Raw genomic sequence first — 14,216 nt, forward strand, 5'->3', positions numbered from 1 at the left:
ACTTACACAACCATAAATCAAACAATTTAAAGCAAGAATTGGCTTTTCATGTCCTTTGCACTCACCTGGCATGTTGTGGGCCCACATTGCCCATGTCATGTGCTGAACTGGCGGTGATTTGCGTATCAGCAATGGCACCGGATTCCATGCCGAGCGGCTGCTTACAGGTGCCTGTAAGTATGCAATGGTATGGGGTGGAAATTAAAAAGAGAAAGGAAAAATATGATGCCGATGTAGCGAACTGCGCAAGCAGGAATTAAGTAGGTTTTTTTGTATAATATACATACATAAAAATATTTACAAAAGCTATTTGCAAAAGCATTGTTTTCTCGTTTTACTTTTGTTGTGTCTTCGTATGCTTTCACCTTTATTAAGCTTTTTCTAAAATATATAAAGTTAAATGTAAATAACTGCGCGCCTGAATGTAGGCCTTATAATTATAATTTACTACAGGTTTCAGATCTACTTAAAGCGACACAAATTGGCTTTGCGAAGTGTTTTTTTAAGAGGTACGAGTATGTAACCAATAGAATATTCAAATATAACATAAATTTAGTTATACTTAGATGCTAGCAAAATGTGCTTAAAGAATTTCCTTTCTTACGTCTGGTGGCGCGCGCTAACCAAGAATTTATTCGAAGCCGAAATGAAAGAGAAACAGCAGATGATGGAATTAATTTTAAACTTAACACCGCTAGATCTGTGCGGCGAATTTATGTCAAATTTAAGTTCTGCTAGGTTGAATGCGATGGGTAATTGGAGCGGGTAATGTACGATGCTGTTTTCAGACTTGCACTCTCTACCGGAGCTGAAATTATTGGATTCGCAGACGTCATTACACTGCTTATGGTGGCTAAAGACTAAAAAGAAATTGAATAAAAAATAAAAAAAACATGGTAATAGTGCCAGAAAATGGCGGAGCGGAGCGGTCGTTGTTTAATATTCTTTTCCCCTTATGCCTTTTTATTTATTTTTAAGAATTTTCAATTAAAATACAGTTACTTCTCTAACAAAACCCAAGTTTAAAACTTTGTAAAAAAAATTCAATAGATTTTACTCTAAATTTCAAACTTTTTTCTCAGAAGTATTGGGATTTTTTGAGTATACAATTTTTAGAGCTAAACTGTAGGTCCCTCCGCTTGTGTAACAACATCAAGAGGCGCGTCACAAGTTGGAGGATAAGCTCGGCCAAAGACTTAGCAAAAGTGTAAGTACCAAAATATTATTATTATCACGATTGATGACAGCATAGTTTTGCACCGCATGCGAAGTATGTATATAAAACAAGAAGCGCCAAAGTTGTGTGGGGCTCAGAGTGTAGAAATTTAAAATTTTTCCTAATAAAATCTTATATCTCGAGAATGAAAACAACTATCGAAATAAATTTTAAAACCATTTCAAATTTTTTAAGGATACATTAAATGCAGCTTTAAGTCTAAAAAAATACAACAAATTAGATACATTGAATTAGAAGTTACCTCGGCCTTCAAAAGTAACATTTTTTGTGTTTTTTTGTCTCTTTTTGACCTAAAAAAGCATTTAGTGAACTCTTAAAATATTAATGCGCTTTTCGGTTTCTACGACCATGGAAATCGACATCTTAATACAAGGAATAATAGAACGCCCAACATTTCGATTAAAAAATTTAGAAACTAATCCAAATTTTATTTAGAGTTATAAGCGACCCAAGTGTCATATTTCATCATAATTCGTAACGCCGTTTCTGAGTGAAGAGAGGTCTCGCGTTGTGTCAGTTGTAATATCATCAAATTTTAGATCATCCTGTACCGACAAAAAAAGTTTTCCTTTCAAAAAATAAAATCTTATCGCACATCTACATGTCAAGGTCTTTACTTAGACTTTTCATATTAGAAATTTGAAAGAACGGTGCAACTTTAATGGCCCCAATAAAAATTTCTTCTCGTTTAATACATAAACATACTTAGTTAGAACGGTATGACTTTTCGAAAAGGTGGCAAGCCTGATCAACCATATTTTTAAAATAAATAAATCCCTTTCGCATATTTGTTATATTTCATAAAATTTGCGTATAAGATAATTTAAGTAATTTGACTACCAAAATAAGTGTAAATCCTTATCAAAACGTATTTTCAAACAAATCTTCTTAAATATATTTCGTCCAAAATTGTGACCCATATGTGTTTAAATTCACTGATAAATTAAGTTGAATTTGATTTTTCAAATACGTGGAAACCCATTGAAAACCTGTTAAAAATTCATCCAACTTATTAAATAATTTGAATGCAACTTTTTAAACACGTGGCAACCCCATTCACACATTCTAAATGTCTAACCTAAAGATTTCTTGACGTTGTTTCGCTTTTGAGTTAATTCAACTCGAATTTTTAAAAAGATGACAATCTTCTTCAAAAGTAGTAGGTAAAACCTACTTAAACAACCTTTGTCCTATTAAATTAAGTTGAATTAGATTTTTTGAACATGTGGCAACACTCTTAATGTAGTTCGAAAATAAAGCCTTGTCAAAACCATTTCGTTTAAAACCAATATTTTAGTAATTTATATAACTTATTAAATAATTGCAATTTAATTTTTTAAACGGGTGGCAACCCTCTTTAAACACCTCAAACATATTCTAAGTGTTAATAATATAGATTTCTTAATACCCTTTTGTTTAGCACATTTTATTGTGTATAAATTATCTAAATTCGACTTTTCAAACAGCTGGCAACCCTCTGCAAAATATTTACAAACTACTACGTTATTAAACCTTTTCGTCTATGGCCCATACATTTTCTATTACCTAATTCCCTTATTTCAAACTGGATTTAATTTTTTTAAAACAGGTGGCAATCCTCCTTCAGTTAAGTTATGAAACAAAGCTTTTCAAATCCATTTCGACTGATACCCATTTTGTAATAATTGTTTTAACTTTTTAAATAATTTGAACTAAATTTTTTAAAAGGTAGGAACTCTTTTGGAAAAAGTTAAGCCTTACTGCACATCTACAGCCCGAGCTTATTAATTGACACCTCACCTTTGAAAATCGGTTTTTATTTTATTTTAATTGTTCAGCAGGTGGCAACTCTTTTCGAAAACATAAAACCAGTTTGCACATCTACTGGCCAAGCGCTTTAATTTGACACCCCATTTTTGAAAATCGAACGAACGGTGCAGATCTTTTATGCTGCACAAAAAATGCCTTCGCGTATTATATACATACATATATACATAGATATAGATGTGTTGAAAACTTGTTAAAAAGTTGAATGCATATTATTTTCAGATAAAAAATGGAAATAAATTTAAAACCACCTATTTTTGAAGGTCAAATTATCCTTCGTGAATTTTCTATCTCAAGAGCTTTACAATGCTAAATTTATTTCTTTAGATATTAGAATTTATCACGAAGAAAGTTCAATTTCCAAACGCTGGCAAATATTGATGGATGTTTAAGAGGAAAACGTATTCTTCTGTAAAGGGTACCTTGCAGGGAATGACGTTAACTTATACCTAATATTAATCTGTTTACGCGAACACTAGTGCCAACTTCTTCTTCTTCTTTATTGGCGCTGTAACCGCCTAAGCGATTTAGGCCGAGTCCAAAACAGCACACAAGTCACTTCTCTTCTGTGCTAACTGACGCCAATTGGAAATGCCAAGTGAAGCCAAGTCCTTCTCCACCTGGCCTTTCTAACGCAGAGGAGGCCTTCCTCTCCCTCTGTTACCAGCATCGCGGCCCGCGTTGAATATTTTCAGAGCAGGAGCGTTTCTGTCCATTCGAACGACATGACCAAGCCAGCGGAGACGCTGAATTTTAATTCGCCGCACTATGTCTACATAAATCGTGGTAAAGCTCATACAGCGATATTCGCCATCACCAACGCGTAAAGGTCCGTAAATCTTTCGCAGAATCTAGCCAACTACTAGCTTTATATTTTGTTTGTTGTTTTGTCAGACCTGGACACAGTGCACGGACTGCGAAAGAAGTAAAACTGATACTGACTAGCCAGAAATACGATTGCTTTCTAAAAAAGAGAACCATTTTGAAATATGAGTGTTTTTACTCTCTAGAAAATAATTTACATAATTCACATACGCGGTTTTGACCGCAGGGTAAGACCTCTTTTCAGAGCACTTCCATTAAGCAGAATTTAAGAGGTTGGACTTTTAGTTCCTACACTGGCGAATTGCCACCTAAACGTATGACGCTTCGACCTCTTGAAAAAAAATAAAATAAAATTAAAAAAAGTGAGCTGACATAAATTTAAAATTTTACTAGCCACAACTTGCTCAACTGCGGCAACAGTTTAACGAAGCGTACATTAATTGCATTTTGGTGATTTTATTTAATAGGCTCAATAGGAGTTTTTGCTTAAATTTTAGTTAGTTGGCTGTTGACTTGATAAATGGTTGTTATTGCTTTTGATGCTCATATGCTTTATTAAGCATTCTAATTGAATTTTAAAAATGTAACATTCGATTTTTTTTACATAAAATGCGCTTAGCGGAAAAAATAGCTTTACCACAAAAATTTTTGGAAAAAAAATTAGTAAAACAGAGCAGCGATATTACGCTCATCAGTTGCTTGTCAGTTGAACTATAACAATCAACAATTTGCGTAAAATTTGCAAACAAAAAAATGTATGCTATAGTAAAATGGAAAAAAGTTGTATATTTTGTGAAAAAATACTAGAGCTAGCAGCTTAAAGAACGCATGCAGAACTAACTAATGCAACAATAGAAACAACACTAAAAAAAATAAATGTAAATCCCATTGAGCTGTAGTGTTGACAATTTGCGCACTCAACTTTGAAATGCAATTCTAAATTTATTTTTTATTTTTTTTTCAAAATCAGTATGTAAAAAAATATAGCTATGACAGGGACAACAACAAAAAGTGTATATTTTTTCATAACAAAGCATTTTTTCTCAGAATTATATATTAAGCTTATTTATTTTTGCTGCTATTTTTCACTACGATTTATTTTTATAACTATTGGCTACAAGCATGCACTTTTTTTTTAAATATCTCCTATACTCGCATTCACTTTTTGTTTTCTATTTTTTATTTCGAATTTGTATATCTCTTTGTATTTGCTATTACATTTCAATGCATTTTCATGGCTAAAAGCAATTTGAGGAATTGCAATTGTGAGTGCTTAAAAAAATTGCGAAAAATCTGTAAAAAAAAAACTGCAAAAAATGCTCACATTTATATAAAAAAAAAGCTAACAATTTAGTGAATTATAAAGTTCGATTCGTTTAGCTGGAATTTGGCGTTTTTTCTTTTTGTATTTTATCATCGCTACTTTTGTATGGCTGCATTGTGCCAGCTTACATCAAGTGCTGCCATTGTATAAATGTACATAGTAAATGTTTTCCAATATTAAGGCCTTGAATTGTGCGCGATTATTTGTAAAAATTTGAAATTGATAGCAAATTGAAGTTGCTGGATTAGGTAACTAACAAAATGTTATTGATGCTGTAGAAAAAATTAATAAAATATGATTTATAGAGATCTGAGGCAAAAAAATTACAACAAAGCATTCGATGCTGGTAGTAATATAGTAAAAATGTGATATGAATTTTTTTTTTTTTAGATTTTAGATTTTAAAGTAGTAAATCGTTTATACCTTTATAACTAAGCAACAGCAAAGGTATTTGATTAAAAGGGCAAGTGAAGTTTTGCAGTAAATTTGGTCTAATTCGGACTTACATTTGGGGCTCGTTGGAAAATATAAAAGATCTAATTTTTATATTTTTTTTAAATTAAATAATTTAGTAATAGCCTTTGCCTGACATCTGAAAGAGCTTTTAACTTTCTACCTTTCCTTAGAAGTGGAATCACTGAATGCGCTTTATGTAGCGCAGAAAATCGAGAACATTCACTAAATATAAATCGGCTAAACAATATAGGACAGTGATACCAAAACTGGTCCAGGTTGAACCCGAGTGGTCCACGGGAGACTCGGAGGGGTCTACGTTGGCGTGAAAAAAGTATGCGGGTACACGAGTTGTAAATGGTGGTCCACGAAAATTTATCTGGTTTCGATAGTAAAGAAGAACTTTATGGCTTGGCTTTACCTACCTACATATGCAGGCAGGTAAGTAATACTCAATAAAAAGGGAAGGAAGCAAAAAAATCAAAATTTTCTGTGATTTTTGTCAGACTGTAATTCGATGAAAAAATTAAAAAAATCATTTTGAAGATATAACTTTCTACGGTTCTCAGAAAATTCTGAGCGAAAACATTACTTTTTAAAATTTTTTTATTTTTGTTCACCGGCTTGAAAAAAAATATTTGCACATAAGGCCGGCATATGGATCAGATAACCTCTTTATTTAGGTTAGTTTTTCTTTTTTTAAAGCTCCCTTAATTTCTTTAAGTAGCGTATTTTAAGAAGGAGTACGCAAAAATTCCTCACAGAGGAATGCAATTTTTAACTCACTCCTCAATACAACTGAAAGAAAGAACGCTGTTAAAATAAATTTTTCTTTAATATAACTCAGATTTTTCGACTCAATATTTATCTCACGCTTCCACGCCACTCAAAATTGCTTTTTGTATCTATTGGCTTGTCTAACTTTCATCACTCAGTAATTTAACTCGAGGATAAACTCATTTAAGCAGAGTAGCGCTTATTGAGCAAATATTTTATTTATGCGCTAAATTTGGTGAGCCGCTTGCCTGGTTGTCCCTCAAAGCTTTTTCTGGGTTCGCTCTTTTTCCTATTGTCAATTTCTGAATTAATAGTTTGGCGAAAAAAGCTTTGCGCCTTACAATATGGGTATCAATAGAAAAGGCTTTTTGGCTTGTTTTCTATGCTGTTTTGGCACTAAACCTTGACTTTAATTTTTTTTGTATCTTTGAAGGTCTTTGGCAGCACTTGGAATATGACCGATACATTCCAGCCGATAAATTTCGATAATAATAAGCTTTGATGATTCGATAAATTTCGCTAACTTGATAATTTTAGTTAAAAGAATTTATTTCAATAAATCTAAGCGCTTTCTCAGTCCTTTAATAACGCTGCTGGGAAAGCGTTCAACAAAAAAATAAGTGAATATAACGACAGGCTAGTTATTATAACGTTATGAGCTTAAGGTGAATTTTATCTTTTTTCTACCTCTATCCCTACCTACTTACATGTACCCGTTTCATCATAATTACATTTATCTTAATCAGTTTTCCTTTATCTTAATTTTTATACTTTCCCTTATTCCTGAAATTTATCTTGTTTATCTTTCATATACATGCATACTACTCCCCTCTGTACTTAGAAAAGTAAAGTGTTTAAATTTACTTTGGTCTTCATCTTTGTTTTTATCTTTCATATCTTTGCTTTTATCCTTTTCTTTATCTATTCACGTAGATGAGGTGAGGTGCGAAGACGTAATAAGATGTGATGTGATAGGATGTCATGTCATGTCATATGATGTCATATCATGTGATACCACGTATAATATAGTATGATAAGCCATATGATGTCATCCCACGTGATATCGTGTGATGTGATATCATATTATATGATGTAATATCATGTGATGTCACATCTTATCATGTAATTTAATGTGATGTGATGTCATGTAAAGTGATCACATTCCATGCCCCGATACCAATATCCATAAATATATATAAAAATTTAATGATTGCAAAATCGATTAATTCATCGATAAATATCGCAATCATCAGTATCGATTATTATACATATCGATAAGAATATCAATTACTAAATCGATAACAAAATCAATTATTTAGTCGATTATTATACCGATAACAATATCCATTATTGTATCGATAAAAATATCGATTATTATATCGAATATCGAGTTTCATATCGATAACAATATCGGGTTTTATATCGCTAACAGTATCGATCTTCATCCTCATCCTTTTCTTCTTTATTTTTGCATATTCCTCTTCACCTCCTTTACCTTAAAGTGTTTAAATTTACCTTGATCTTCGTTTTTGCCTGTATCTCTAGGCATCTTTGTTTTTGTTTTTATTATCAAACCGCTGAACCGCTGACAACCATTTCCATGTGCATTATTCCCCTTGAACTTGATAAAGAAGTTTCACTTCATAAACTCAAGAAATTTTCTTACCCTTTCTGTTACCCTAATTCTTATGTAACTGTCATTGTCTCCATTTTCGAATTTATCTTCACTTTTTCCTTCTTTTTTTTGACTTCATCTTTATCATTTATTTCTCCATCTTCATATTTATCTTTATTTCAAAGCTTAATTTCAAATGCGAAGTGAAACAACCTGGGAAACATGTCAAATGGAACATGTTGCAGCAACATCTATACACAAATACGGACATGTTTAAACGACGGTTTTGGCCAATTTTGAAACCATAAAAACTCTGCTTATCTACGGAGAAATACCTTTCCAATGGTGTTCTTGATCATCTTGGTAATTTTGAAATCGGTTCGGTAGAATCGCCAAGCGAACGGAGACAAAATTTATGTTAGCGTATTAATATATAGATCTAGATGAAATACTTATGGGAGGCAGACGAAAGAGGCTGAAGAAGGTAGTAGTTTTGAAGAGTATTGCCTCCTGTTTGATAAGTCCAGTTTGATTAAATTTTACCCAAGCTATATGAAATATTAAAATATGGATGTCAAACGAAAAGGATTTAAGAAGTCCTTAGTTCGAACATTAAGAATATTTCAGACGTGTTTTAAGAGGGTTGCTACCCGCTTTAAAGTTTATTTTGTAATTATTTAATAAGTTCAATGAATTAATTAAACATGGCTAGTTATCAATCGAAATAGGTTTGAAACATTTTGACATTTAGCAGAGTTGCCACATGTTTAAAATTCAAATTCAAATTAATTCATCAGTTAATTGAAATATGTATTACAATATCAGATGGAAGAGATTCAAGAGGATTTTAGTTTGAAAATACATAGTTTTTAAGAGGGTTGCCACCTATTTTAAAAGTCTAAATTAGTAAACTTATATACAAAATATGTGAGGCATTCTTATGTGGATCAACAAAATAATTTTAAGAAACCTTTACCTTGAATATTTAGAATATTCTTGAGGTGTGTGAAAGGCAGTGCCACCGGTCTAAAGAAGAAAATGGAATTAAAGATGGGTATCAATCGACGTGCGTTCGAGAAAGATTTATTTTAGAATAAAATGTATTTAGGAGAGTTGCCACATGTTTAATAGTAAATCAAATTCAACTTACATAATTCATAAGTTAGTTAAAATAGATATGTATCACAATGTCAGACGAAAAAGATTTAAGAAGATTTTAATTGGAAAATGGTAGCTCTGAGTGTTGCGCAATACTTAAGTATAGTATTTTGGGGTGCATTCTACAATAATTTGAGTTATGATTTTTTTTTTACACCGAAGTTGGGTAAAATGAGAATATTACAAATTGAAAATTTCTTTTGGTTTTCTTTAGAATTTTTTTTGAGTATGCAGTTTTGTAGCCCATTAAATTTTAGTATAATAAAGTTCAAGTTTTAAGTGATTGGAGAACTTAATACTAAAAAACTTTTTTTTTAATTTTCTTTGAAAACGGTTTTGCATATTTTCTTCTTGCAAAATGCCGTCAGCATAAAAAATATCAAAAATCAACGCAATTTTGCAGTAGCTTAAAACGTGCACTACTATACTATAAATTTAACTGCATACACAAAAAAATTAAAAACTTTTTAATTTTGTAATGTACTCATTTTTCTCAATTGCAGGGTGATTTAAAATTTGCTGCAATGAAAAAGCGAAGCCACGATTGACTCCCCTTCACTCAGAAGCGACCTGATTTGTTTAGTTTTTGAATAGCGCTGCCACCAGGTTTAAAAAGATAAACTTAATTTTAACTTTCTAACGCAGTGCGAGTTCACTAGTAGTAAATTAATTATTGTCTACGTAGATGGACAAGCAGAAACAAAATTCATAGTGTCTTATAAAGCAGAAATGAATTAAAAATCTTAATGTCAAAAAGAAAAACGCATTTGTGCTAGATATCTGGGTAAAGAGAGATAGGGGGAAATGAAGTAGTGGAAGCTCTAGCAAAGGAAGGAGCCTACAGGGTCTAAAAAGAGACGGATACAAATTTTTTACAACAACATGAAAACAAAATTATCACAGAACGACTATAAGCCTTTGGTGGGCCTCATAACTGGCCACAATTCAAAATTGGTTTGGTAAGTGGTAATAACTGTAGAAAGTGCGGAATGGTGTAGCACAAATTGTGCTGACATATTTACGTATGAACTGCTTTGGGAAGGCGCTCCAAAGTACAGGTCCCACAATATATAAAAATTCTGTAAGGTATAACGGCTGCCAAGAGAAACTCCGGGCCCCGGTACTAAATATGTGCCCGAGTGAAGCTCACCTGATTGGGCCAGATCACGGATTCGTGATATAGCGCCTACTTAGTGACCATGAAAGGTCGTCTCATCTGGTAACTCTTTGAACTAATAAGCTGTCCATGTGCGGCCTTTTACTAGCCAGCCAACCAACATAACCTAACCTAACCTAAGTATGTGTTTCGATAGAAATCAAATGCAAAAGAATATATCTTAAACTTTAAAATCGATATACATAAATCTCCATTACCAAATAATGAATAATTTATACTGCTTATTGCTTGTCCTTATTGTATTGTAATGGCTGCAGCCATTTAAGGGGTTTGTCAACAAAACTCAGATAGGTACTAACGAGAATGAATAAAAAAGTAGAAGAAATAAAGAAAAATAAGAAGTTTTCACAACTCAGACCACACATGCAGTTAACTAAAGGACACACTCAGACGCATACTACGTCAAACTGACTGATTAACTGACTAAAGCAGACCGACAAACCTATTGATTGACTAAAAAGTTATTGTGCTTATTGATTGATGCAAACAAAACGGAGCGAACGACTTAAAAGGACTGATTGGCGGCCGCGTATGGGCAGCTGAAATGACGGTCACCAGAGAACAAACTACGCGTACTAAGGCTAAGAGATAACTGGCCAGCTGACTGACTGACTTACGCACAGTTACAGCTGAAGCAACTGACCAACTGACTGATTGACTGCTTAAATTTATGTACTGCCTTTTATGCCTAAACGGACTGATTAAGTGATTGTACATATGTATGTATGTATGCGTATCAGTATGTGCGTCTCATCGTTTGACCGAAATTTTCGTTGGGTTCCGAAAGCAAGCGTTGTTGCTCAATGCTGATGAACTTAACTCAACTCAACTCAACTAGCTTCATACACTTTGAAATCCTTCACAAACAACTTTTAGGCTCAAAGTGCATATAAAGTCTTAGGCACAACAATAGCAACAATGTGGCAAATGGGCATAAATAACAGCAACAGCCTCAACCACAGCCAAGTCTACGCAACAGCGATTGCCCTACAGTTTCACGCACACACATCTAAGTAGACATTAGAGCCTTGGCGCTCATGTTTATTAATGAACACATTTCAACAAAAAGGATGCCAGTCGGCCAGCTAACTATTGCTGCTGTATTGCCTCAGTTTTAGCCTGTTACCGCCGACAGCGTTTAGTTATAACTGAGTCTGCCAGCTTACGGCCAACTCCCTTACCAGCTACCGCACACCGTGGTTAAAGTCATTTCATATTCTACTTGCCAAAGCCTAGCCTACAATGCGTTGAATATCTTGTGGCTTAACTAAAGTGTTTGTATGTTAGTGTTGTTGTTTTTCGCTGCTACTGCTGCTGCTGCTGCTGCTGCTGCTTCAGTTATAAGCGCTTCTGTCGCCTTTATGATGATTGCTTGCCGCTGTTGTGGCAATTGGACGCGGTTGAGTGCCTTCCCTCGGTGCCGCACAACCCAACGCACATACGTACATACATACATACATACAGCTATGTATACATTTTATGCATTTATTCATCAATATTTGCGGGGCACCTATTCAGCGGTTCCCATCGCTAGCATACATTCATTGTTCAATAGCTCGTAGTGGTGGGCAATCGTTTTTGCGCTCGATCACTTATTCAACTCAACTATGAGGCCAGGAAGTAGTTGATGATAGCAACTTGATGAGTTGGCTTTCATTTAGTTGCGGTTGATTGATTTGTACGCTAATTTATTATGAAAATATCAAATGAGGGATGGGGTAAAGGCAGGCAAGTTAAATTTTTTGCCACACAAACAGGTTGTTACGTTTTGCCCTCATTGGTCTGGTTGCCAGAAAATTATTCTTTAAGAAATTTAAGCCGAAATGCAGGACGTGAGAATTTTCAAAAATATAAACATTTAAGTGTTTAGTGTTTGTGGGGAAAAATGCACAGCCAGAAGGTCTATAAGTATAAATTTAAATTTATGTGCGATTAAAAGATATGTTTCACAAACTCTTTCTGAACAAATTATGAAAGTGTATTGGGAAATTTTAGAAGCGGACTCAGAGATCCTCACTAATAAAGGCGTCTCATTTCCGGCGGTGCTAGACTTGATCACGATTGAGAGAATACAATCTTGAGACTTGATATACAGGGGGCACATACTAACTAGACCTACTATTATTGCAATTGTGAGAGTTTTTGAGTGGTGAGAGAGAGAGAGAGAGAGAGAGAGAGATGAGTTAGCGTACTAACTCCCTTTCACGCTAGAACGGCTGAACGGATTTCAATGTAGTTTAGCACATAGATGGGTCATAACCTGGGTTAACATATGTAAAGGATATCTTTTTGAAGTGAAACTTCTTTAGCGGCAGTAGGTTGGTTGGGAGTAAATTGGCAAATTCAACGCAAATTGCACACGGTAATGGTGCAACGGAAATAGTTGGGGCTGAAACAAGTGCTTCTTGAGTGTATGAACGTGGTATGAATTTAACAAAAACTTCCTAATAAAAGGTTAAAGAATAATACTTAGAAAAAGACCTACACAAGAATGAAAGTAAAGATGAGTACGTCGTAGATAAAGAAAAGGATAAAGGAAAAGGTAAAAATCAAAATAAAACAAAGAAAGATAAAGGCAAAAATTAAGATCAAGGGAAATTTAAACACTTTACTTATAGAAAGGCAAAGTGGAAGGAGAATATGTAGATGAAGAAAATGATAAACCTAAAAGTAAAAACAAAGATAAATATAAAGGAAAAGATGAAGATGAGGATACCGATAAAAGTAAAGATGAAGATAGAGGAAGAAAGATTAAAATAACCGTAATTATAGAGAAAAAAAGTAAGAGCTGCGCTGTCTTCGGCTATGCCGAAGGCTTCATAGCGTTCATGAACATTTGAAAACTTTACTTTAACAGATTACTGCATTTGAAAAAATTTATATATTCACAGCACACATAGATAGAAAAAATCTTATCTAAACAATCAGAGGTATGGAAGATATACCTCATTTAGCACCAATCAAAGTGATTTTCACTGCTGTGTGATCGGTATGTAAACCGGTAACACAATTTAATGGGTTTAGCTTCCTACATAAAGGAGATATATCGCAAAAACTGGTATAGGAAGAATCAGTGGTATACGAGATAAGGCTTATAAAGCATAGATTTTGATGATTTTCTCAGTAGAATTTGTATTATTTTTTATAAAATATCTTACGAAATTTATCGGTTTTAGCTGTTCAAATAAAGGAGTTTTACAGTAAAATCCCATATCTGAACAATCAGTTGTATGGGGGCAATAAACAGGTTATAGTGACCCGATCTTTGCTAATTTTGCTGTACACTTTCTGTTGACAATGAGTGAAAATAGTGCGAAATATCATGTTTCTAGCTGCATGTATTTAGAAGTTATAACAAAGAATCTCATAACTGAACAATCAGTTGTATGGGAGCTATATGTAAAAGTGACCCGATCTTTGTTATTTTCACCGTAAGAATTCTATTGATAATCGTTGGAAGTATTGCAAAATTTCATGTTCCCAGCTGCATAAATCGAGGAGTCATAACGAAAATTCTCATAACTGAACAATCAGTTGAATGGGAGATATATGTTATAGTGACCCGATCCTTGTTATTTTCACTGTAAATATTCTGTTAATAATGAGTGAAAACGGTGAGAATTTACATATTCCTAGCTGCATAAATGGAGAAGTTATGGCAAAAAATCTCATATCTGAACAATCAGGTGTATGGAGGCTATAGGTTATACCGACCCGATCTTCGCCATTTTCGCTGAAAGAATTCTTTTGATAATGAGTGATAACAGTTCAAAATTTCATGTTACTAGCTGCTTAAATGGAGGAGTTATAACGAAAAATCTTATATCTGAACAATCAGTTGTAT

At 33.5% G+C, this 14,216-nt stretch overlaps 1 protein-coding gene across 1 annotated transcript in view; it reads right to left on the reverse strand.

Annotated features, from left to right (window-relative positions):
• LOC108363730 (epithelial discoidin domain-containing receptor 1-like) overlaps positions 1-14,216 on the reverse strand; it is a 115,853-nt gene that overhangs the window by 75,684 nt on the left and 25,953 nt on the right. The window contains exon 2 of the mRNA XM_017617181.1: positions 66-171. Coding sequence (XP_017472670.1) covers positions 66-171 — 106 coding nt within the window. The remainder of the gene's footprint in view (positions 1-65; positions 172-14,216) is intronic.

Source organism: Rhagoletis zephyria, unplaced genomic scaffold (assembly GCF_001687245.7).
Source record: "Rhagoletis zephyria isolate East Lansing unplaced genomic scaffold, Rhagoletis_zephyria_1.1 Rzeph_scaffold_01353, whole genome shotgun sequence".
Classification (NCBI taxonomy): Eukaryota; Metazoa; Arthropoda; class Insecta; order Diptera; family Tephritidae; genus Rhagoletis; species Rhagoletis zephyria.